Source organism: Armigeres subalbatus, chromosome 1 (assembly GCF_024139115.2).
Source record: "Armigeres subalbatus isolate Guangzhou_Male chromosome 1, GZ_Asu_2, whole genome shotgun sequence".
Lineage (NCBI taxonomy): Eukaryota > Metazoa > Arthropoda > Insecta > Diptera > Culicidae > Armigeres > Armigeres subalbatus.
This window is the reverse complement of record NC_085139.1, coordinates 25,682,702-25,707,680: the sequence shown is the minus strand read 5'-3', so window position 1 is coordinate 25,707,680 and position 24,979 is coordinate 25,682,702. Positions and strand designations below refer to the sequence as shown.

General features: G+C 44.2%; 1 protein-coding gene across 1 annotated transcript in view; it reads left to right on the top strand.

Annotated features, from left to right (window-relative positions):
* The window catches only part of LOC134222887 (uncharacterized), a 636,084-nt gene that overhangs the window by 482,072 nt on the left and 129,033 nt on the right, over nucleotides 1-24,979 (top strand). The window contains exon 2 of the mRNA XM_062702033.1: nucleotides 269-381. Coding sequence (XP_062558017.1) covers nucleotides 380-381 — 2 coding nt within the window. The 5' untranslated portion in view covers nucleotides 269-379. The remainder of the gene's footprint in view (nucleotides 1-268; nucleotides 382-24,979) is intronic.

Here is a 24,979-nt window from a genome sequence, read left to right as displayed (position 1 = left end):
AAATCAAGTCTGGTTCCAATCAATACATTAAAGACTGACAGTTTGAAGCATCTGCTTCGATCTTTCTTAGCAGTACGACCGGTATTATTTGAGGCAACACATGCTCAATTTATATTCCAATTGCACCTTCATCCAACTCAACTACTTTAAATCAAACAGAAAACTTTCGTACCCACACCTTCTGGGTGCCCTCATTTCCAATTGCCAAGAAAATAAAATCAGTTCGGAAACTAATCAATCGGTTCGACCTTTTTCTCTCCACTTTCAGAACTTTTCTTCAACTGGCGGCGGCTTCGCCCGAGATAATGCACCGTAGCTGAGCAGAGCACTCGACCCGCAGCAGCCCAATCCAAACGCAAACCATAGAAAAATCAAGAGAATGTAAGTTTTCAAAAGCTTATCAAGATTCATCCGCGTGACTGTTTTACATCTTATGATCATTTCGAGTGCAACTTTTGCCCTCTCTCACCTTGATTACATGACTGAAATAGCGGGGGGAGAAGCGCAGATGCATGATGGAGGGATAAAACTTTGATTCCTTTCATCCAGACGAAATGAATTTTCAACTAGCCTCACGTCACAGTCGAGCACAGTTGGTGCACGATCTGTTGGATTTGCACTTGGGAATCAAATGATTTTTTTTTGTCTCAGATAGGACAATAACTAGAAGTGCCAAAGTAGCACATGCTGATGAACAAAATTATTCGCATCAGGTGGTTGTTCTGTGGAAGACTAAAATGGGAAAATTCCGAAAAGTCGCATATTACAAATGAAAGCTACTAAACCACTCTAGGCTTTTCAGGAATTCTTTATATTTCTCAATAATGTTTATGGAGACCTGTGATACCGTAGAAAAACCAGAGCTAGATTTAACGCCTTGCAGATTACTAATTGAGACATTGAACTATTTCGAAGGTGTTTCTGAGATAGGGAATTCGAGATTTGGGAGAATTAAAAAATGTTAAAATAAAATTGTTTTGTTGCTATACTATCTCCTAATGGTGAAGCAACATTTAAAATCCAACAATCCTTCTTCTGTGCATAGTAAGGGTCTGTTCATTTGAAACCAGGATGGCTACTGTACGTCACTACGAGGTTGCTGAGAATCTTGAACCATGATTCTCCAGTCTTCTCGTATTTTTAAGACTTCCAGGTCCTCCTTCACATTAAATTTGATAATTATTTTCCACTTGATCCTTGATTTGGCATAAAATCATTTGGCCATTATCGTTTGGCATAATGGTCATTTGGCATAATTTTTATTAAAGTCATGTGAATTATAAATCAGATTTCTCGAGCGATTTATTTATTTTATTTGTTTTCGCCATATGGACAGTACGTGATAATAGGACGCAGGATTGTACGACGCGACAAAAGAAGAATTAAGATATGGAAAGTAAGAGTTAGCAGGATAACTTGCTCAATGTGCATTTCTCCCTAGGCTCTTGTATTGGGAAAAGGATTCTAATTCTCTCACAAAATGCTCATTCAAAAAGATATCACTTCTATGCATCGAGCTTAGTTTTTTGGTAGGGAAACTGACGCCATCAGCCGGTTTTGTTCTATTCTTGTCAGAAGGGGTTTTTGTTGACCAAATTTTATGTTTGGCCACCAGCGCCGTAGCGTGTGATTGGCCCCGTCAAGGGCGCCAGGCCTTAGGGGGGCGCCAAAAAGAAGGATTTCACGATTAGAGGATTTACTCGGTATTTAACGATTCTGTAATCAACCGTTTGACTAGTATCCAGAGAGCCCATTTCTGTTAATAAATAATACTGGGATCATAACGTCTGCTCATGGGGCACGTTTCCCTCAATTTAGAAGATTTGTCAGGGGTCTGCGAAGCGGCCATGTTTCTGACGCCAGCATCAAAATCATCGATTAATTTAATACGAAGGCGTAATCATAGTCGTCGAAAATCTGCTTTTGGAAATATATTTTAAATATTGGCGAAGTAGAGCGCTTGGTGCCGATCGAAATATGAAAATGTATTAATGACATCAATATTCTTGTTGAAATACACCTCGATTCATACTTTCGTTCAAGTTCTCGAAAAATAATTAAAAAATAATTTGGAAAAAATCAATTCGGAATAGTGGTTTGTTTACAAAATAGAATCGTCAGTGGAAAACCCAATTTCAACCGAACAATGGGAAACACAAAGATGTTGGCTATTGTCAAACGTAGTGAGTAGGATTGGGGGTGCCAGATTCCTGGGATTTGTGCCCATCGCCTTCACTGTCTTTTTCATCATTTATTTGACAGATAAGGAAGTAATAACAACTAAAACATTGCATACGCAGTCTTTATAATTGGGTTATAATTGGGTTTATCATTGACCGAAAAAATAAGTCTTGTATGGCTGCCAATAAACTCAATAGTACAAAACATAATGGCAGCCATACAAGACTACTTCTTTGAACAAAACAAATCTTGTTTCAATCTTTAAAGACTTGAAAGACAGTTTATGCTGAAATAACAATAAACAGTCTTGTTGTAGGACTTTTCAATACGCTAATGGCGAAACACAGTATTTTGAATGACATCACTTATCTAACAGCATACTGAACACAAAAATCTGCATCGAGGGATTTCAATAATAATGGCGACTGACCTACCTCAAAGTTGAATTGAATTCGTCCAAGCAATTCCACCAGTGGCACCAAACTACTACCAGATCCGATTGCATTTCTGGCCATTTATCAACCCACTCCAGAATTGGATTTTTCTTGATATGACTTGGTCCAGTCGTTACTCCGACCATCTACCACTACAGAGTTTAATTTTATTGAAAGTCCTGTAGTTCCTTGAAACCACCGACCAAGCCACTCTAGGGTTGGATTTTCATAATCAATATGGAGTTTCTGAACGTTATCCAATCTACTCCAAAGTAGGGTTTTTTTATTCGTCTAGGTCCGATAGAGCTCCAAGCACCGACAAGCACACATTTTATTAACCAATAGTGCATGAATTCAAAACAAGGAAGTTCGGATTTTTTGTCGAGAATCTGCGCTCTACCGGTTTAAGTTATTTTTATTTGCGTAGGTTTATGGAATCCAAAAAATCTTGCTTCCTATCCCTAAAATAGTTAAGGAATTCATAAAGAAATTTTACACCTCGCAATTACTTGATTTTTAATCATCTCGATTTTAACGCGCTCTATGTTTAGAACATCTGCAAGATATTAAGGGGCGCCCAATAATGTCTTGCCAAGGGCGCCGGGAGGCCACCCTACGGCTCTGTTGGCCACAATACTCTTCGATATGCAAAGAATGTGAAATGAAAATTGTTATCGGAGACGCTAACGCTCAGGTCGGTAGAGAGGACTTTTTCCGTCCCATAATCGGTAGGGAGAGCCTTCACTCCGCTACCAATGACAACGGCCTACGGCTAGTCAATTTTGCTGCTGCCAGAAGGATGGCCATCAGCACCTACTTTGCACGAAAGAACATCCGAAAGCACACCTGGAGACACCCAAATGGTGAAACTTGCAACCAGATAGACCATGTTCTGGTGGATGGGCGCCATTTCTCGGATGTTATCGATGTGCGGACATTCAGAGGTCCGAACATTGACTCTGATCACTACCTCGTTGTCAGTAAAATTCGATCACGGTTGTCAACTGTATCGAACGAAAGATCACAGCGAACGATGCGTTATAATATCCAGCGATTGTCGGCGGAAGAAGTATCGGCTGAATACCGCCAGAAGCTCGACGAACGGATAAGTACAATCAACGTTAGCAACAACATCAACGATCTATGAGGTGAGCACAACAGCACGAGAAGTGGTAGGCACTGCACATAGGCGACCCAGGACGAGTTGGTTCGATGTGGAGTGTCAGAGAGTGACAGACGAGAAGAACGTTGCCAGAAGCCGGATGTTGGTGTCGGGTACCCGATCGAATAGAGATCGGTACAAGGAAGCAAGAGCAGCCGAAAAACGAACCCACCGCAGGAAGAAAAAGAGTACGAAGAACAAGTTATTAGTGAGGCGCAGGAAAAAATGGAGCAGAACGATATGCGGAGGTTTTATGAGTCTGTCAATGGCGTGCGGAGAAAGACAGCGCCATCTCCCGTCATGTGCAACGACCAACAAGGGAATTTGCTGACAGATAAAACTGAAGTGGCTGCCAGGTGGAAGCAACACTTCGAGACTTTGTTGAATGGAGGAAGTGACGGTGCATCGGTGAACAGAATAAATATTAGCGACGATGGACAAGCTGTGGAGTCACCTACACTAGATGAGGTTAAAAAGCTGTTAAAGAGCTGAAAAACAATAAGGCTGCGGGGAAGGACCAGCTCCCGGCTGAATTTCTCAAACATGGCAGTGAGCAGTTTTATGAAGTTCTGCACCATATTATGTCGAAAGTATGAGAAGACGAGGAAATGCCTGCTTGCTGGTTGGACGGCCTCACTTGTCCTCTCTTCAAAAAAGGGCTCAGACTGGAGTGCGCCAATTACCGAGGAATCACCCTCCTTAATTCGGCGTACAAAATTATGTCCCGTATTCTGTTCAACAGATTGAGACCGCTTGAAGAGTCCTTCGTCGGCGAATACCAAGCAGGTTTTCGTGAGGGCCGATCAACGACGGATCAAATGTTTACCCTGAGACAAATCCTCGATTAATTCCGGGAGTACAACTTGCAGACACATCATCTGTTTATTGATTTCAAGGCGGCGTACGATTCAGTGAAACGGAATGAATTATGGCAAATTATGCTTGAACATAGTTTTCCGGCGAAACTGATACGGCTGATTCGTATAACGTTGGACGGATCGAAATCAAGTGTGAGGGTTGCGGATGAAATATCGACGTCATTTGTTACCTTAGATGGATTAAAGCAGGGTGATGCACTCTCGAATCTACTGTTCAATATAGTGCTCGAGGGAGCGATTAGGATAGTTGGTGTGCAAAGAAGCGGTACCATTATCACAAAATCGCATATGCTCCTAGGATTTGCGGACGATATCTATATTATCGGAATTGATCGCCGTGCCGTGGAAGAGGCTTTTGAGCCTTTTAAGAGGGAGACAGTGAGGATTGGACTCACGATCAATACCAGCAAAACGAAGTACATGGTCGCTGGCAATCAACGTGGGTTCATTAGTGGTGGTGGTAGCGAAATGGTGCTGGATGGTGAAAAATTTGAAGTGGTAGAAGAATTTGTGTATCTTGGAACATTAGTGACGTGCGATAATGATGTTACCCGCGAGGCGAAAAAGCGTATTGCAGCTGCAAATGGGGCTTATCACGGACTTCGTAACCAGCTTAAGTCCCGTAGTCTGCAAACGAAAACAAAACTCGCGCTGTATACTACTCTGATGCTTCCGTTGGCTTTATACGGCCATGAGACATGGACGTTAAAGGAGGCTGATCGGAGAGCTCTCGAAGTGTTCGAGCGTCAGGTGCTGCGGACAATACTCGGGGGTAAACAGGAGAACGGTATCTGGCGGCGTCGCATGAATCACGAATTGTACCAGGTGTATAAAGGGCTGGATATTATTAAGCTTATACAACACGGCAGACTACAGTGGGCTGGTCACGTTGTTCGTATGCCGGAAGAATGTCAAGCGAAGATAATATTTAGTAGAGAACCCGGAAAAAGCCACAGGCTTCGTGGAAGGCCGCGTACACGATGGCTTTTTGCAGTTGAAGAGGACCTGAGGGCGCTCAATGTTCAGGGCGACTGGAAGCGATTGGCCCAGGATCGAGTCCAGTGGAGAAGGATACTCCATTCGGCGTAGGTTCATCGAAGAGCTGTAGCCCATCAAGTATCAAGTAAGTAAGTATGCAAAGAATGTTTAGGCTGAATTTGAGAATAATTAGTTATAGAAAACCCCCCTGACAATAATAGAACAAAACCTACCGAAGCCATCATTTCCCCTATATAATGCAATGGAGCTCCGGACCATATGTTCTATTTTAGAGAAGACTGATGTATGCTTTCAAATATAGAATCATAGAGAGGAGAAAATGCTTGCTTTTTAATACTCAAGCAAGAGCGAGTCTGTATGAACGTTCCAGTTGCACACGCTTGCTGAACGGTTAAAATGCAATCATATTCTATCTTACAATTTGCAGGGCAAATGCATTCTTCGAAAGAAGGAAGCATATCATTTTTTACATCAAAACAACCAAATGCCTGATAGGAAAAAGGAGGTATTTTAGCCCAAATTATGAATCCTACAACAAATGGTGGAATTCAACATAAAAACATAGATAGATAAGAAAAATATTTTTTCTGCGGCTACAATGGGGTTTGGGACCAAATTTCAGCATAGTATCGATTTTTGTCATATTCTACAAAACCAACGGAATTGTGACAATGTTGTCTTTCTCGAGCACTATAAGAATATGTATTTTGATCATAACTTTTGAGCCCATAGTCCGATCCAGCCCATTTTTTATTGGGAACCATGGCCAATAAGAAGAAGAAGAAGAAGGAATAACATTATCTAAGGAATGAAACTTGTAGCGAGTAAATAGATTTAGGGTGAGTACCTCAAAAAGAGTTAAGATCATTTTTGCTCACACACATACAGACATTCACACACACATACACACAGACATCACCTCAATTCTTCAAACTGAGTCGATCGGTATACAACACTATAGGTATTTGGGCTTTTTTAATGCTTTTAATGCTAAATCAACATGATAAAAGACCCAAATATATTAAAGCTCTCCATTTTGAGTACATTTTTCAATTTATTTTTATTGAAATATTTAGACTCAATACAGTGTCAATTTTCGAAATTTTAATGGAGAAATTTCAAATAATTTTTGAAATTAGAATGAGAAACGCATTTCCGTTTGTCGTAAGTGAGCAAAACTGAATTTTGTACCCATTCCTCGCCATGAACCCGAATAAATGGAATTCTCACATTTACAATGTTAGATGTAAATTTCCTTTTGAGCATTTTTGATTGTCCAAGAATGTTTTTATGAATCATTGTCTGTAGGAATATTAAACAGTTAGCCGCTGCTACAATCGGCCGCGAAAACTTGATCAATTTCACTTGATCAGTGTTGTCGTCGACACTCTATCGTCAGACCGCCGCCATATTCTTGGACAAATTAAATGTCGGAATAGCCTTCAGGAGTTCCGTTAGCAATTCTCAAGAAAATTCCTGAAATTTTGACCTAGATTTGTGGAAGGATTTTTTGCTGGTAATTCCGGAAGAATTACTGAAGAAATTGTAACCGTTCGCAAATCGTCTGAGGGTATTAATTAAACCTTGCACCCAACCAGAGATTGCAACATTTTATTGCAATCTCGCATTAGTTTCGCGTACAGTTTGTCATAATTTGCGACATATGCACAGATTGTATTAAGTAAACGGCAGGCCCTTGTATTAGGTCTCCAGTCACGAGAAAATAAGAACTGGTTATGTGTTAGTGTGTCTACATTGAATCTAATTTTACACTCCCCTCATCGAGGAGTGAAATGATGTATACTTCGCCAACCTCAGCAACCATACAAAAAAATTCGGTCAAAGACGGGAATTGAACCCGGACCCTCCACTCTTAGCACATTTAGACTCGCGCGCCAACCATCTGGACTATTTACCAGATGAGTAACGATGCGACCAAAGGCAATCATAATCCACGCTTCATGCTATGCGGATGTGACAAGTGGAAGGGTAACAGGGATAGCAATGAGTGATACGAGTGGAATAAGCACCATGCATATTTGTGTCCTTTTCCGTTATCAAGCTAAACGGAATCTGGAAGATTGTGTGGGTTAAAGTTTTATTGCTGGACACGCTTCATATACTTGTTCTAGGAGGAGCCAACGAGATTCGTTTGGATGTATTGATCGAAACCAAATAAACCGACTTAATGCAATGAGATGTATTAATAAGTATGACATTCTCTGATCGATTTGAATGCGAGATTTGATACAAAATGCTTAATACAAAGAATGTAATACAGAATTGTTTTGGGTGTGGTGGCTTTAGCGCCACTCTCGCGTACGAGAGACCACCAGTCTGTTGACTTGCCCGACTATTTTTGGAAACAATTCCTCAGGGGAAATCCTCGAACGGTTGCTGGCTGAATGTTCAAAATCATCCGCTGAATCCTGGAAAACCACCTTAAATCCCTTGCCCTGGTTACCTTGTAATCACTTAAGCTCGCTCAACAATAAATGCAAAATCAAAAGAGGAATAGAAGTCTGAGGTGCAATCTACCAACGGAATAACGGAAACGTAAAAGAGAACAGCAGGTTCTCACGGAACTGCCGAAACAAAATCAATTGACTCTCAGAGCTTCAAATTCAACAAATTTATTATTCTACCACTTCATTCGGGTTGGACGGGATATCTGTACTAGCTAAGGGGGAAACTATTTCATGGCCATGATTATCTAAGTTTCCACGTACCTGCGCAGGATTTTTGGTAGCGATGACGGGTTCCGGCGGGTGCCGAAGACGCAGGGCTTTCCGGCGGAGTGCCGAACGCTGCAGACTTTCCAGCGGGGTGCCGAAAACGATGATTCTTCCGGCGGTGTGCCGAAAACGAAGGTTCTCCCGGCGGTGTGCTGAAGACGAAGATTCTTCCGGCGGTGTGCCGAAGACGCAGCTGTCGCGATGGCGTTGTGGTACCGGCGGCTTGTCAGTGGGCGTTCGAAGCTCCACACGATGGCGGCTTGAGCTTGTGTCAAAATGGCCTAACTAAAGGTGCGGAGGGAGTGGCGGTTGGACGGAAGGCTTCCGATTTGAAACCGTTGAGAGCGTCCGGAATAACCGTTCCCTCGAACTAGTAGCCCACTTTCCCTTACGACCCGGCTTCACGTACCTTTCCGATTCACCGGGCGAGGACTAAAAGAAAGCTACTAATTCTCAGTTCGGGTTCGGTTCAGCGTACGATAATTGGTGACGTACGGGAACCGCGCTCTCGACACCTGACCACCAGGGGGGTTGTAGCGAAATGGTGGTATTATCGACAGTTTTAGGCGACTGTCGGGTGAGTTTCGCTCGACTAACTAAACGAACTTCACTCCCCTCCGTTTGACTACCTCGGAATGCGGGCCTTAGCGGACACACAAGCCCCAATTCGACTCCGCTGGTCGTCACACAATTCCAGCCCGTACAAAAAAAGCGCCTACGCGCTGGAAGTCCAACGCGAATGGCGAATAATAGTCGACGGCAAGATTCTAATCGTAAATTAAAATTACCTTTTTTTTTGGCTCAATATCTGCTCCGACAAATGGGGAGAATCGCAAAATTGTCAGACGCACTGACCGAAATAAGCAGCTATCTGGAAGACACCAAAAGATTTTGCTTCAAGAACTTCACTTTACACCACTGTTCTTAATTATTACCTTCTGCAAACTTTGAAGGAATACTATTACGATTTTCCCTTTACCCAGACGTTGTGCCGTATAAATGACACACAACTTCAACAAATTTACTCAAAAGATCATATAAATGCAACAATGTAGAAAAAAATGCCATGCTCTACTCATTGGGTGAACGAGCTCTATTCCCTTTTTCTTTCTTGCCCGGCTAAAGCGCACTCAATGTCAGTAAGATACTCGGGCAGCCAATAAGAATCTATGGGGAATGTGTTTACTCTTAGCATATTGTATTCATTGCGATTTACAAGGGTGTTCCTAATATCTAGGCCTACCTTATCATTCTACCCTACGCTTACTACCGCTGCCTTTTGCTGCCGCACTTGCTGGACTACGACGCGATGAGGTAAGGGCCTCTTTGCTGCTTATCATTCGCCGTCGATACGACGATTTTCGACCGCTCGCTTTCGAGCACTGAACATTACGAGTGTGACTGCCACACTGCTGCAGACCGCTGATTTGAACAATTCACTGTCGGCATAAAACTGCATCGACCGTCATCAATTGACCCTCGGTGTGCACGGTTGACGGCTGTCCACGTCTCACTACACACACACTCTCATATGACCGCTGCCGGCGGTGGAAACTTTGCCTCTTTCTTCTTCACACGCGTGTGCAGTGCACCAGCAGCAAACAGTGGCGCTTCAAGAATCGATAAACCTTTCATCGAGAGCCTTCTTTGATGATCGTGCGTTTTGGAAGATTTTGCGATCTGGTGATGCGATCCTACGGAATAGTGCGTGCTGGTGGAAATAAATGAGTTTAGTCCCATTGAGATGATTCTTGAACGGGATGATTTATTTCGTGCTAGGCAAGATGGTGGCTTCACAGACGCTAGTGCTGGGTGGTGCTGTTGTAGCGGCTTCTACCGTCCTCGACGTGCTAGTGCACTCGATCTAATACAAAATACACTTTTTGTTAATTTGTCGGACCGTTTTTTAATGCAATAGTGGCTTATTTTACCTTTCCTCCGATGGTTTATCCTAACCACGCTGATTATGCGTAAGAGGTGCACGATCGCGGTTGCGATCTGGACGGTATCGAAGCACTACACAAAGTGATTTTTGTTCGAGCTTGGCTTTGTTGGACAAGCTGCCGCTTTCGCTGATTCCGCAGTGTGAGAGTGGGAGTGTGATGACCATAGTTTCTCCTCAGATGTTTCGCTCTAGTGAAGCGTTCGTTTCATGCTCTGCTGCGGTGTTGCCAGAGAGTCAAATTGGTTCTGTTTGTTGTTGTGGCCAGGAATATCTGGTCGACAAAGCTCTACAGCGTAACAACACGTTTCACTTTTGTAGAAATACTTTAAATTCTTCGGAACTTGGAAACCGCGATACTTCTCTTCCTCTAGTGCGAGCGAAAATGAACGAGCTTAAGGATTTCTATCTTCAAGAAACCTTGAAGGACAATTACTGGTTATGTACACAGATTCAAATGGCGATATCAATTTGGCGCCTTCCCAGGATCGAGCAAATGGTTGAAAAAGAGCTATCTAGTTTCAGGAGCCATTACTGCACTCACTGAAACAGTATACCACTTTGCTTAGCCGAGACGCAAACCGCTCGAAATATTTCCTCACCCGAGACAGTCAAATAGTCGGGCAAATACTGATAATATTATGGTCTCGCTTTGGACTGTGAATCGTCAAGCCGACTTGACGAATTCAAGCATTATTTTGCTTAAAAAAGGAAAAACGTCCAAAGCTAATTAAATTGAAATAATCTAATAATTACAACAACAAAAAATAAAGCAAAAAATAATTTATGACTAATAATTAAGCTTCAACTCATTTCAATGATATTTTACTTAAAAGGATAAAAACGTCAAAGCTATTTATTAATTAAAAATAATAACCTAATTTCATAGTATATTTACAAATGATTTTGCTTAAAAAGATGAAAACGTCTAAAGCTTTAAGCAAATCCAATAAAATTATTCCAAAAAATCCACACCGCGTTACAAAATTTCCAAGAGAATAGAATTTCCGAAGGTATCCGAAGGTATCCGAAGGAATACCTGAAATAATTTTTGAATTGGATGTTTTTGGAAAAAACATTCCTAAGGATTTCTGGAGACCTATTCGATAAACTAAACGATTACATTGCATTTTACAGACAGTAAAATGCAATAAAAATTTCGTACTATTTTTAATTGCCTGACATTTTGTTTTAAATTGATGGATCGCTTGACTGATTACGCCCCCAATTGTTGTTCTTACTACTGACTACTGAAATTATAAATTTACCAATTACGCCAAAAATGTGCCTCGCATTAACTACCAGAGCACTGGCACCACCAGTGATCTCACTTGATTAGATGGAGTATGCGTTCTTCCATGCAATTGCGCTCCACTCTAAGGTGCATTATTCCACTACACATAGGAATACTGTAACACAGTAATACTGTCCCTTGGGAAAACTATAAAAAATGTACCCAAACGTATATCTATTCTGCTCAGCTCTTAACAATGATGGTCGATGGTGGCTGTACACAATAGCACACGGATGGCACCAATGAAGATGACGACAAGATGAACTCGGTTGGCGGCCGGGATGACAGTACGGCGTGGAAAGATGGATAATTTAATGGTGGCCGGCGTGGCGTGGCTAAGACGAACGTAATGGTAACAACGCAGTTCCTTTCCGGATCACAGATGAAAAGCCGCAACTCAGGGAATTTTCAACTAAAGGCCGTGGTCGTGGTGGTCGAGAGGATTGGGCAATGCGGTCGATGTCTAGCAGTTGGTAGAGGCTCCGGTTCGATTCTTGTTCGAAAAAGCTGGTATTAAATAATTGTCGAACAAGTGTTTGACGCGTCTAAGCTTACAGATATTTTTCTTATTTCTAATATATACATAACAACGGGGCTTGATTCAATATACAATAGATAAAAAATTCAACAATTGCTTCCTGCATTCTCCATTTTTTCAATTCTCGTATTTTTTTATTCAATTCTTGTATTTCTTGATTTGATCTTTTTTGTGTTTCTGATTTGATCTTCATGAAACCTCATGAAATGGAAATTATTTTCAGAAATTATTTTCATTATTTAAGCAACAAATCCATACATAAATTTTCATATGATCTTCTTCTTTTCTTTAAAATTCTCATTCTGTTACTTTTTACAAACTCGCATAATCAGTTATAATACACTTAATTGGAAGTGCATGTTAAAAATGGCCCATTTCTAGGTCATCACAGCCCTTATTTATGAGTCTAATACAAAAGCAGAACAGTTTCCATAAGCTTTCAAGAGCCATCGATATTGGATGTAAAAAGAGATAAGTAAATCCTTTTCCAAAATGGCTGCACCGGTAATGGGGTAACTCAGATGCTGAAAAATCAATTTCATCACCAATTCTTTGATGATGCCCCCCTCCTTACCTTCCTCCATATCCCAAGAAAGGCTTTATTATTTAAGAGTAATGGGATCTCAAGCCTTCGTTGTTGTTCGCCTCCGCTTTTGTTCGAAAGTCCCTTCGTCTGTTCAGTCATCTTTTCGACGACGACGGTGGGTGAACAGTTTTGTCAACAAGAAAGCAGCTCTTCCAGCAAAAGGCTTAACTCGGGGATTATCGCCATGAATGGGTTACTGTAGTACGGTGTCTGTCGGGCGGTCGGTCGGTCGGTTTCTGACGAGTTCTTTTGAACAATCGACTCCACTTCAAACCGAACTGGTTGTACCAAATTCCTGCCGCCACGCGCACCCGCCGCCGGCCGTATAGATAAAAGGATCCGAAGCTCCAGCTGCTGCTAGTTCGAAGGCAGGAATCTCTTCGGCATCGGCATCTATCCATTTGGAAATTGAAATTCCATTTTTAACTCATCCTCCACCGATTGTGGAGGCTTTTCCCCCTTTCCCCGGATGCTACTTTGCATGCTTCCTACTTACTAGCGTTGATCTGGTTCGGTCTAGTGGGAAGCAACTACCGAGAAGAAAACTCAACAAAATCAAATATTAGCTCACATGCTCAAGACTTACCAAATAGACTTCCAAAGGTTTTCCGGCAGCTTGTGTCTGAGAGTGAACCATAGTGCTGGAATGAGGAAAGGAAAGTTTTTCAAAAGCACTTCATAGTTGCGGGAATATCGCTGGGTTGACGTGGTTTACGAGATTAGAACGCTCCATTTGCGGTAAATATAAAAACTTACTTCTGTCTGACAACATATATAAATAGTATAGGATAGTAAATATGGTTTTGAATTTTCCGATTATCTGAGGTCTAAGACAAATTTTGATTAATTTAAATCTGACATATTGCATAAAGCATTGTGAATCAGACAATATTCGCATTTGGACCTTTTCAGAAGAAATTACATCACCGCCAGGAGGATTATCCAATTTGTTTTCCCTTTCGAATGATTGAGGATCTGACGTAGTCTTTAATCTTGCTTCGTCTACTGTTTGCATGTGCTGAGAAAATTGAGTTTGAGGTGCACTTGAAGAACGCTTTTCGCTCTAGAAACTCATACGGCAAAACGGTTGACGTTCATCAGCCAACCAGATTTGAGACTTTTGATTTTCGTGAATCTTGTCAAGCAATCTTTGTTGCTTGATGAGAGATTCCTAGCAGTAAGAGTTTATTTTGGGTTGGGAGATCTTGAAAACAGAGGTTCAGAGGAAAGTGGTATGCGTGGACATCGGTCACTACTCTCAATGCCGGCAATCACAATTGGATTGTTCGTTTTAACTGTTAAGAAGAAGTAATGGTTCGGAAATATAACATGACACGTGTGGCTTTTATCAAAGCTATTCGTAAAAGGTGAATATATTTATTTCAAAAATCAAAGAAAAATGTAAGCTTGTAAGTGCATCTAATCGACGAATCACAATGGAAAAAGAAGAAACTAATCAAAAAGGCTAGACAAGCAATAAACCAGAGTGCACTCGATAAAAAAAGTACAACCATTATTGCTTGATAATTGCGATACAAAGGAAACATAGGCGATGCAAAGTATCTACACATATGGAGCCTGTCACTTGACACAACCACTGAACTTAAAAGTACTTGAAAGCTAGCATCCGTTTTGCGAGAGCCAATTGACTGGCCGCGGTCGAGGATGATCCGAAGGCGAAGTTCTTGGAGATTGCGATAAAGATATTTCTAAGCCGACGTTCGGGTACTGTCGTGAATGACGCACTGCGTCCTGCATCCTTTCGGGATTCCGGAGGGAATCCTTTCGGGATTCCGGAGGGAATCCTTTCGGGATTCCGGAGGGAATCCTTTCGGGATTCCGGAGGGAATCCTTTCGGGATTCCGGAGGGAATCCTTTCGGGATTCCGGAGGGAATCCTTTCGGGTTCGGAGGAATCCTTTCAGGATTCCGGAGGAATCCTTTCAGGATTCGGAGGAATCCTTTCGATTCCGGAGGAATCCTTTCAGGATTCGGAGGAATCCTTTCAGGATTCGGAGGAATCCTTTCGATTCCGGAGGGAATCCTTTCAGGATTCCGGAGGAATCCTTTCAGGATTCCGGAGGAATCCTTTCCAGGATTCCGGAGGAATCCTTTCAATTCCGGAGGAATCCTTTCAGGATTCCAGAGGGAATCCTTTCAGGATTCAGAGGAATCCTTTCGATTCCGGAGGAATCCTTTCCATTCGGAGGAATCCTTTCCAGGATTCCGGAGGAATCCTTTCAGGATTCAGAGGAATCCTTTCAGGATTCGGAGGAATCCTTTCAGGATTCGGAGGAATCCTTTCAGGATTCCGGAGGAATCCTTTCAGGATTCGGAGGAATCCTTTCAATTCCGGAGGAATCCTTTCAGGATTCGGAGGAATCCTTTCGATTCCGGAGGGAATCCTTTCAGGATTCCGGAGGAATCCTTTCGAATTCGGAGGAATCCTTTCAGGATTCGGAGGGAATCCTTTCCAGGATTCCGGAGGAATCCTTTCAGGATTCGGAGGAATCCTTTCCGGGATTCGGAGGAATCCTTTCAGGATTCCGGAGGGAATCCTTTCCAGGATTCCGGAGGAATCCTTTCAGGATTCGGAGGAATCCTTTCAGGATTCCGGAGGAATCCTTTCAGGATTCAGAGGAATCCTTTCAGGATTCCGGAGGGAATCCTTTCAATTCCGGAGATCCTTTCAGGATTCCGAGGAATCCTTTCAGGATTCCGGAGGAATCCTTTCGATTCGGAGGAATCGCTTTCCAGGATTCCGGAGGAATCCTTTCAGGATTCCGGAGGAATCCTTTCCAGGATTCCGGAGGAATCCTTTCCAGGATTCGGAGGAATCCTTTCGATTCCGGAGGGAATCCTTTCGGGATTCCGGAGGAATCCTTTCAGGATTCCGGAGGAATCCTTTCGATTCCGGAGGAATCCTTTCCAGGATTCCGGAGGAATCCTTTCAGGATTCGGAGGAATCCTTTCAGGATTCCGGAGGAATCCTTTCCAGGATTCGGAGGAATCCTTTCAGGATTCCGGAGGAATCCTTTCAGGATTCCGGAGGGAATCCTTTCCGGGATTCCGGAGGAATCCTTTCAGGATTCCGGAGGGAATCCTTTCAGGATTCGGAGGAATCCTTTCCAGGATTCCGGAGGAATCCTTTCCAGGATTCCGGAGGAATCCTTTCAGGATTCCGGAGGAATCCTTTCCGGGATTCCGGAGGGAATCCTTTCCATTCCGGAGGAATCCTTTCCAGGATTCGGGAGGAATCCTTTCCAGGATTCGGGAGGAATCCTTTCCAGGATTCAGGAGGAATCCTTTCGGGATTCCGGAGGAATCCTTTCAGGATTCCGGAGGAATCCTTTCCAGGATTCAGAGGGAATCCTTTCGATTCCGGAGGAATCCTTTCAGGATTCGGAGGAATCCTTTCAGGATTCGGAGGAATCCTTTCGGGATTCCGGAGGAATCCTTTCGATTCCGGAGGAATCCTTTCAGGATTCGGAGGAATCCTTTCAGGATTCCGGAGGAATCCTTTCGGGATTCCGGAGGAATCCTTTCAGGATTCGGAGGAATCCTTTCAGGATTCGGAGGGAATCCTTTCCAGGATTCCGGAGGAATCCTTTCAGGATTCGGAGGAATCCTTTCAGGATTCAGGAGGAATCCTTTCGGGATTCGGAGGAATCCTTTCAGGATTCGGAGGAATCCTTTCAGGATTCCGGAGGAATCCTTCAGGATTCGGAGGAATCCTTTCGGGATTCCGGAGGGAATCCTTTCGGGATTCCGGAGGGAATCCTTTCGGGATTCCGGAGGAATCCTTTCAGGATTCCGGAGGAATCCTTTCAGGATTCCGGAGGAATCCTTTCCAGGATTCCGGAGGGAATCCTTTCCGGGATTCCGCAGGGAATCCTTTCGGGATTCCGCAGGAATCCTTTCGGGATTCCGCAGGGAATCCTTTCAGGATTCCGGAGGAATCCTTTCCAGGATTCCGCAGGGAATCCTTTCGGGATTCCGCAGGAATCCTTTCCGGGATTCCGCAGGGAATCCTTTCGGGATTCCGCAGGCAGGGAATCCTTTCGGGATTCCGCAGGCAGGGAATCCTTTCGGGATTCCGCAGGAATCCTTTCGATTCCGCAGGAATCCTTTCGGGATTCCGCAGGGAATCCTTTCAGGATTCCACCAGGGAATCCTTTCCAGGATTCCGCAGGGAATCCTTTCCGGGATTCCGCAGGGAATCCTTTCGGGATTCCGCAGGCAGGGAATCCTTTCGGGATTCCGCAGGGGAATCCTTTCCGGGATTCCCCAGGGAATCCTTTCGGGATTCCGCAGGCAGGGAATCCTTTCGGGATTCCGCAGGCAGGGAATCCTTTCGGGATTCCGCAGGCAGGGAATCCTTTCGGGATTCCGCAGGCAGGGAATCCTTTCGGGATTCCGCAGGCAGGGAATCCTTTCGGGATTCCGCAGGCAGGGAATCCTTTCGGGATTCCGCAGGCAGGGAATCCTTTCGGGATCCCGCAGGGAATCCTTTCGGGATTCCGCAGGCAGGGAATCCTTTCGGGATTCCGCAGGCAGGGAATCCTTTCGGGATTCCGCAGGCAGGGAATCCTTTCGGGATTCCGCAGGCAGGGAATCCTTTCGGGATTCCGCAGGCAGGGAATCCTTTCGGGATTCCGCAGGCAGGGAATCCTTTCAGGATTCCAGGGAATCCTTTCGGGATTCCGCAGGGAATCCTTTCAGGATTCCGCAGGAATCCTTTCGGGATTCCGCAGGGAATCCTTTCGGGATTCCGCAGGAATCCTTTCCGGGATTCCGCAGGAATCCTTTCGGGATTCCGCAGGGAATCCTTCCGGGATTCGGCAGGGAATCCTTTCAATTCCGCAGGAATCCTTTCGGGATTCCGCAGGGAATCCTTTCCGGGATTCCGCAGGAATCCTTTCCGGGATTCCGCAGGAATCCTTTCAGGATTCCGCAGGGAATCCTTTCGGGATTCCGCAGGAATCCTTTCCGGGATTCCGCAGGGAATCCTTCCGGGATTCCGCAGGGAATCCTTCCGGGATTCCGCAGGGAATCCTTCCGGGATTCCGCAGGGAATCCTTCCGGGATTCCGCAGGGAATCCTTCCGGGATTCCGCAGGGAATCCTTTCGGGATTCCGCAGGGAATCCTTTCGGGATTCCGCAGGGATTCCGCAGGGAATCCTTTCGGGATTCCGCAGGGATTCCGCAGGGAATGCTTAATCCTTCCGGGATTCCGCAGGGAATCCTCAATCCTTCCGGGATTCCGCAGGGAATCCTTTCGGGATTCCGCAGGGAATCCTTTCGAGATTCCGCAGGGAATCCTTTCGGGATTCCGCAGGGAATCCTTTCGGGATTCCGCAGGGAATCCTTTCGGGATTCCGCAGGGAATCCTTTCGGGATTCCGCAGGAATCCTTTCGGGATTCCGCAGGGAATCCTTTCAGGATTCCGCAGAATCCTTTCGGGATTCCGCAGGGAATCCTTTCGGGATTCCGCAGGAATCCTTTCGGGATTCCGCAGGGAATCCTTTCCAGGATTCCGCAGGGAATCCTTTCAGGATTCCGCAGGGAATCCTTTCGGGATTCCGCAGGGAATCCTTTCGGGATTCCGCAGGAATCCTTTCGGGATTCCGCAGGAATCCTTTCGGGATTCCGCAGGGAATCCTTTCCGGGATTCCGCAGGGGAATCCTTTCAGGATTCCGCAGGGAATCCTTTCGGGATTCCGCAGGAATCCTTTCCAGGATTCCGCAGGGAATCCTTTCGGGATTCCGCAGGAATCCTTTCCGGGATTCCGCAGGAATCCTTTCAGGATTCCGCAGGAATCCTTTCCGGGATTCCGCAGGGAATCCTTTCGGGATTCCGCAGGGAATCCTTTCAGGATTCCGCAGGAATCCTTTCGGGATTCCGCAGGGAATCCTTTCGGGATTCCGCAGGGAATCCTTTCGGGATTCCGCAGGAATCCTTTCGGGATTCCGCAGGAATCCTTTCAGGATTCCGCAGGGAATCCTTTCGGGATTCCGCAGGGAATCCTTTCGGGATTCCGCAGGGAATCCTTTCGGGATTCCGCAGGGAATCCTTTCGGGATTCCGCAGGGAATCCTTTCGGGATTCCGCAGGGAATCCTTTCGGGATTCCGCAGGGAATCCTTTCGGGCTTCCGAAGGGAATCCTTTCGGGCTTCCGAAGGGAATCCTTTCGGGCTTCCGAAGGGAATCCTTTCGGGCTTCCGAAGGGAATCCTTTCGGGCTTCCGAAGGGAATCCTTTCGGGCTTCCGAAGGGAATCCTTTCGGGCTTCCGAAGGGAATCCTTTCGGGCTTCCGAAGGGAATCCTTTCGGGCTTCCGAAGGGATGCCATTCGGGCTGTTGGCGTTTTAATGTGATCGATTCTTATTCTTATTCATCATATACATTAAGTATGCCGCCGTCCGAGACAAACCAGCCTTGGGGTGAAAGTTTCGAAAATAAGGACATAAAAAAAATGAAAAAAAAAATAAATAAAAAGTATGCCGCCAATACTGGTAGAATTACACCCAGAACCCCAAAACTGCCTAGAGCTGGACTGTTTTTAGTCATCTTGGTGGTTGGGGACAATAAGCCGAATTTGAGCAAACCTCACTTTAACCAAAATTAGGTAATTTATTCGATGACAATTTAAAAACACAATCGATTGACCTGACTCGAATCATAGTGGATTATGAGAACTATGATTCAAATATGTGGCTAATACTTTAAATCATATGGTGAAGTTGAAAGGCATATAAGAAGCTGAAGTCCAATCAATATACACAAAAATAAGGTGAAATAATTCCAAAAACTGGATTTAAATTGACACAATCTTTATATATCCAAACTTATTTCTTTATTTAAACTCAATTGTTGAATTTGGGTTTCAGTGCAGTTTGGTAACCCACTAAGGGGCCATCCACAAAGTACGTCACGCTCCTAGGGGGAGGGGGGTTTCCGAGCAGCGTGACGACTCATACAAAAATTTTAGAGGTTTAATACAAAAAGTGTGACGAAGGGGGGAGAGGGGGTCGAAAATCGCCGATTTTTGCGTGATGTACTTTATGGATCTACCCTAATCCGTGTTCTGAATGCAATTAAGATTGATTTTTGCTTTTCATCATTTACATCGATTAAATACCTAACTTCAAATTACGCAAATTTGACTTCTTGTACTGGACAACCAAGACGAGTGAAAACAACCCAACTATGGGTAGTTTTGGGATTCTGTTGACAAATACATTGAGTGTATAGTTACAAACACATACCAAGTTCTTATTTTATCTTGACTTGCGATTGGCTTAATTCAATGTGTGAATTTGATACGATGATATGATCGCACGACTTCGTGAAGAACAGCAGGAATAAAAGAGGCGTTATTTTTCGGCTTTGTGTGTTTATTTCCTTCTTCAGATCAATACACAGTACCTACAATATGTTCGCTCCTCATAAACTCACCTAAGCCTCCATCGCTACCGCCATTAAATCAAGTCCTAATGCATTCAGATCAAGTATCCCACTCTGGGGATCGGACGGACACGTGCTTTCACAATGCGGCTTGACACCCCGAAAGTGATATATTAAGTGGCTGATGGTGCTTTCGCGTTTCCCGATATGAATAAATTTCACCCAGTGATGGCTTTTCTCGCCATGCTAATGCACGCTCTCTCGTCTAGCACTTCTCCATCAGGCCGCGTCCGTCGACGTCAAAATTTATTAGAATAATAAAAAGCTGTCACACACGCAAGCGAGCGAACGATACCCAGGAGCTCGCTCGTGTGGCCGACGGTGCGGTGGCGGCGGTGCTACATATGCGATGATGGTCAACGGGGCTCGTGTGCAAATTTATGTGTGTAAAATCGAGATTTTCCACTGCTCTGAGCACTATGCATGCATCCAGCACAAGCCACGGAAAGTTTGCCAAGTGATTTGATGGGACCCGGCGGAGCATTTGATATGCAAATTTCCGACGTTGGTCCTCCGCAGCTTTCCGGTTTTTGGGGAATAGCAGTAAGCCAGCAGCAAGCGGTCAGACACGTGACAGCTTCTTCCGCGACCGGCGAGCTGTCAAGTCAAGTCAGCCTCCGGCAAGGTGGTTAGAGCGGAGGAAAAACCGATTTTTTCCCCCAGGGATTACATTACCTGACCCAACCGAGAAAGGAGTGGTTTGAAAAACATGATTTTCCGGCGAACAGGCTTGCAAACGGCTTAACTTGGGCACGTTTCGTGAACGCGATGTTTTTGCGGGATGGAAAATGTTGTCATAATATTCGCTCCTGGGTTTGGGCTTGGGTAACTTTTCGTTTGCGTTGTTGTTCTGGGAGCTTGGATTCAATTTTTTTGTTCGCCGCCTGGGTGAATGAAATTGAATACCAAGTAGGTAGCATCCGCTCCGAAGTTGTTACACAGCTTTTTGCATTTTAACTGGTTTGATCCCAACGGTGCATTATTGCTACTACATAAAATTAAATCTGTTTTTGCGATGCTTGTTCACAATGTGAAGTACCTTCGACCTTGGTAATGGGAATCATTTTGTAAACTTTCAAAGCATGAAACAAAATGTGTTGCTTATGAATAACGCTTAATAAGCAATGAAAGTTTAGTACGGCCTAAATGTTGGCACGCCTTAAAAGTGATTGCATCCACTAGCTGAGAATTAGTGTTGGAGTAGTCAATGCCGGTTCAGCGTTTTGCGTTATGTTCTCGTAACAGAATTTTGAATATTTCTACAGATTGATTGACTTTCAGCTTCTATCCGCACTTCACAAACAATCTCCTCTAAAATATTTGTGCTTTCAAAACATTCAAGCGGAGCACACCTTTCCCACAAATTCATAGACAACGTTCACCACTCTTTCACACGATTGAACATTTCACACTTTACATTTGGAAACGCTTTCAACAGAATAACACAATCCTCCATCCATTCGTGTGCCGTCATCAACCAACGACGCCTCAGAGCATCCAGTTGGCATTCTGCGAAGTGTTTCCGGTCGGAAATTCATGGGAAAAACTATTTCTCCCTCTCTAGGTACCCGTCGTCGGCGGTTCGGAGAACATCATCATAGATGTCAGAAACTTGCATTGCATGATCGAACGAACTCTATGTGCGTCGCTTTAGACGTCGTCGGCAAATCGATTGATGTCATCGAATGCGCCGTCGGAGTTCCCGCTGGGGGTAGGATACCACCAGCAGCAGCAGCAGCATTGCCGATTGGTATCGTTTGTGCGATATGGAATGTGAATTTGCATTCCGATGCACATACCTACTTAGTCACCATTCAAACGAACACCGCCACCACCGGAACGGAACGCGGCGTGAGTAGGTGGTGAACGATAATATTTTTGTGATGTGGTTTGCTATTTGAAGGATGGCGACGTCGACGCATAGTCAGGAAATTTTTGATTGAACTGATCCGGGAGTGCATTCGTTATGGCTGCTGCAAAGGAAGTTGTAACTTGGTCGATGTGATCATTGTTAGTGTGGGGGCTGCTGCACTGGGTGCGGAATGCTGGTGCAGTTGGTAGCGGAAGGGCACGTTTCTCTGTGCAGTGTACTGCGAATCAAATCATGTTGTGGGAAAACAGCAAAACACTACCGAAACTCTGCGGTGGACTTGAACTGAATGCAGGATCTGGAAGTTGCTATGAACCGAAAGTTTCACATTTTCAATAAAGATTGATTATGTAGGAGCAGCGTGTCGAAAAGTTTGTCGGTGGTTAGTTGATATTCTACTGATGGGAACATTTCTAGACCAACATTTAAAAAGGGCGTAACAGCCAAAATTTATTCCTTCTGATTCTTCGTCCACATATATAGCTATATATGTAGACGAAGAATCAGAAGGAATAAATTTTGGTTGTTACGCCCTTTTCAAATGTTAGTCTAGATTTGAGCTTATGCTTAGGGATCTGCTAATACTTTGATACTTTGTTAGTAAAAGGAATACGAAAACTTTTCCATATTTGTACGAGTATTTTTGTTAAAGAGTATCCTCTATTATTGAGTCTTAGAGGTGGAGCATTCGATAAAGATATATGGGTACGACCGGGCTTTGAATTAACCGAAAAGTGATAGTTCGTAATTTTTATTCAATTGCAACACTTTTCATATTCATTGTTATGATACTACAATCGAGATACGCGACTTTCCCAGCCTGTACTTACTTACTTTATTTGTGAATCCTGTAACCTCCGGTGGTGCAAAGGGCCGACTTGAAAGTTCTCCATCCTGAGCGTTGCCCGGCTATCGCTTCAACCTGTTGCCAGGTTAGATTTCGTTCGACTTCTTTTATTTCTTTATTGAGGCTTTGCCGCCATGAGCCTCTGGGTCTGCCTCTGCTGTGATGTCTTGCTGGGTTCCAGTCTAATGCTTGTTTACAAATTTCGTTTATGTCCCTACGTAGAGTGTGGCCGACCCAGCCCCACTTCCGATCCCGAATTTATGTTGCTATCGGCCTCTGGTGACAACGACGGTGGAGCTCGTTGTTAGAGATCCAGTTGTGAGGCCACCAGGCCCGAATCATATACCGCAGAGATCTGTTAATAAACACCTGCAGCCGTTGAGTGTTCTCCACTGATACACACCATGTTTCGCTAGCGTGAAACAGCACAGATTTCACGTTAGTGTTGAAAATTCGTATTTTGGTGCGTTCACTTATCTGCCTGTTTTTCCAGATACTTCTTAAACTCGCAAAGGCAGCCTTTGCTGTATTGATCCGTGCGCCTATGTCGATCTTGGTACCGCCGTCTGACGCCATTTGGCTACTAAGATATTGGAAACTTTCAACATTCTCCACTGGTTGCCCGGCTACTGTGAAACTGGAAGGAGTCACCGTGTTTACATCCAACGATTTGGTTTTGTCATCAGCCAATTTGAAGTCGTTTAGGTGCTCCATGGTTATAAGATGCCATAACAGCCTGCGGTTTGGTTCACGGTCAATCACATCTACCAGAATCTTGTCGATTACGATGAGGAACAGTAACGGTGATAGAATACATCCGCCTCACACCAGCTACGACCCGGATAGGGTCGGACAGGGCCCCATTGTGCAGCACTCTAAACGAAAAGGCCTCGTACTGTGCTTCGATGAGGCCGATGATTTTCTCAGGAACCCCCTTGCGTCTCAGGGCGCCCCACATATTCTCGTGATTGAGACGGTCGAAAGCTTTTTCGTAGTCAATGAATCCGGGCTAGTATAATTTTTGCACAGAACTTTGAGAATGGTACACAGCAACATAATGCCTCGCCAGTTATCGCATACAGTCAGGTTACCCTTTTTGGGCATCTTCACTAAGATACCTTGTATCCAGTCGACCGGGAAAATTGCGGTGTCCCAGATATTACGAAATAAACGATGCAGTAGTTGGGCGGATGTCATGGGTCAGCTTTGACCATCACGGCTGAAAAGCGATCGACCCCTGGGGCTTTATTCGATTTCATGCTTTGGATGGCTGTTTGAATCTCTAGCAGTGATGGAACTTCGGTATTGACGCGTGTTATACGTCGGATCCTAGGCAGATCATACCGAGGTGGTGATGGCCTGGCTGGCACTTGAAAAAGTTGTTCGAAGTGCTCGAACCAGCGTTTCAGCTGGTCAGTTGAGTCTTTCACAGGTATCGTTGCATTCATCTTCGCCCCCTTCTTCTTATCCTACTTACTCCTTCCTATTGCTTCTCTTTCCTCCTTTTTCATTCATCTTCATTCTTTCTTTTCTTTCATCCTCACTCTTGCTCCGCATTTTCCATCTATCTTATTCTTTCTCTTCTCTTCTTCCTTCTTCTTTCCGTCCTATATCTCACTACTCACTTCTCAACATCTCACATCTCACTTCCCATCATCTTTCACTTTGGCCGAATAGGTTATTTGATCGAGCATTTTATTTGGCCGAGCAGGTCATCTGGCCGAATGGGTCATTTGAAAAATGATAAATGGGTCACTCACTAATTTATTTCCCACTTCTCTCCGTGAAAGTGAGTTGTGCTAAGCGAGAAGTCAGATGTCTATGTGTTGAACTTAATACTATTTAAAAAAAAACTCAATAATATAGTTTTAAAAAAAGTAAGATGTCTTAACTCTTACTTCTCACAATGAGAAGTGAGACATGAGAATTGAGAAGTGAGATGTCCCAATTATCACTCCTCATTTCTCACTTCTCATTGTAGAAGCACTGTACAATGGATTACGTTTTTACATGATTTACACTTTTTCAATATTACACCCATCCTAAA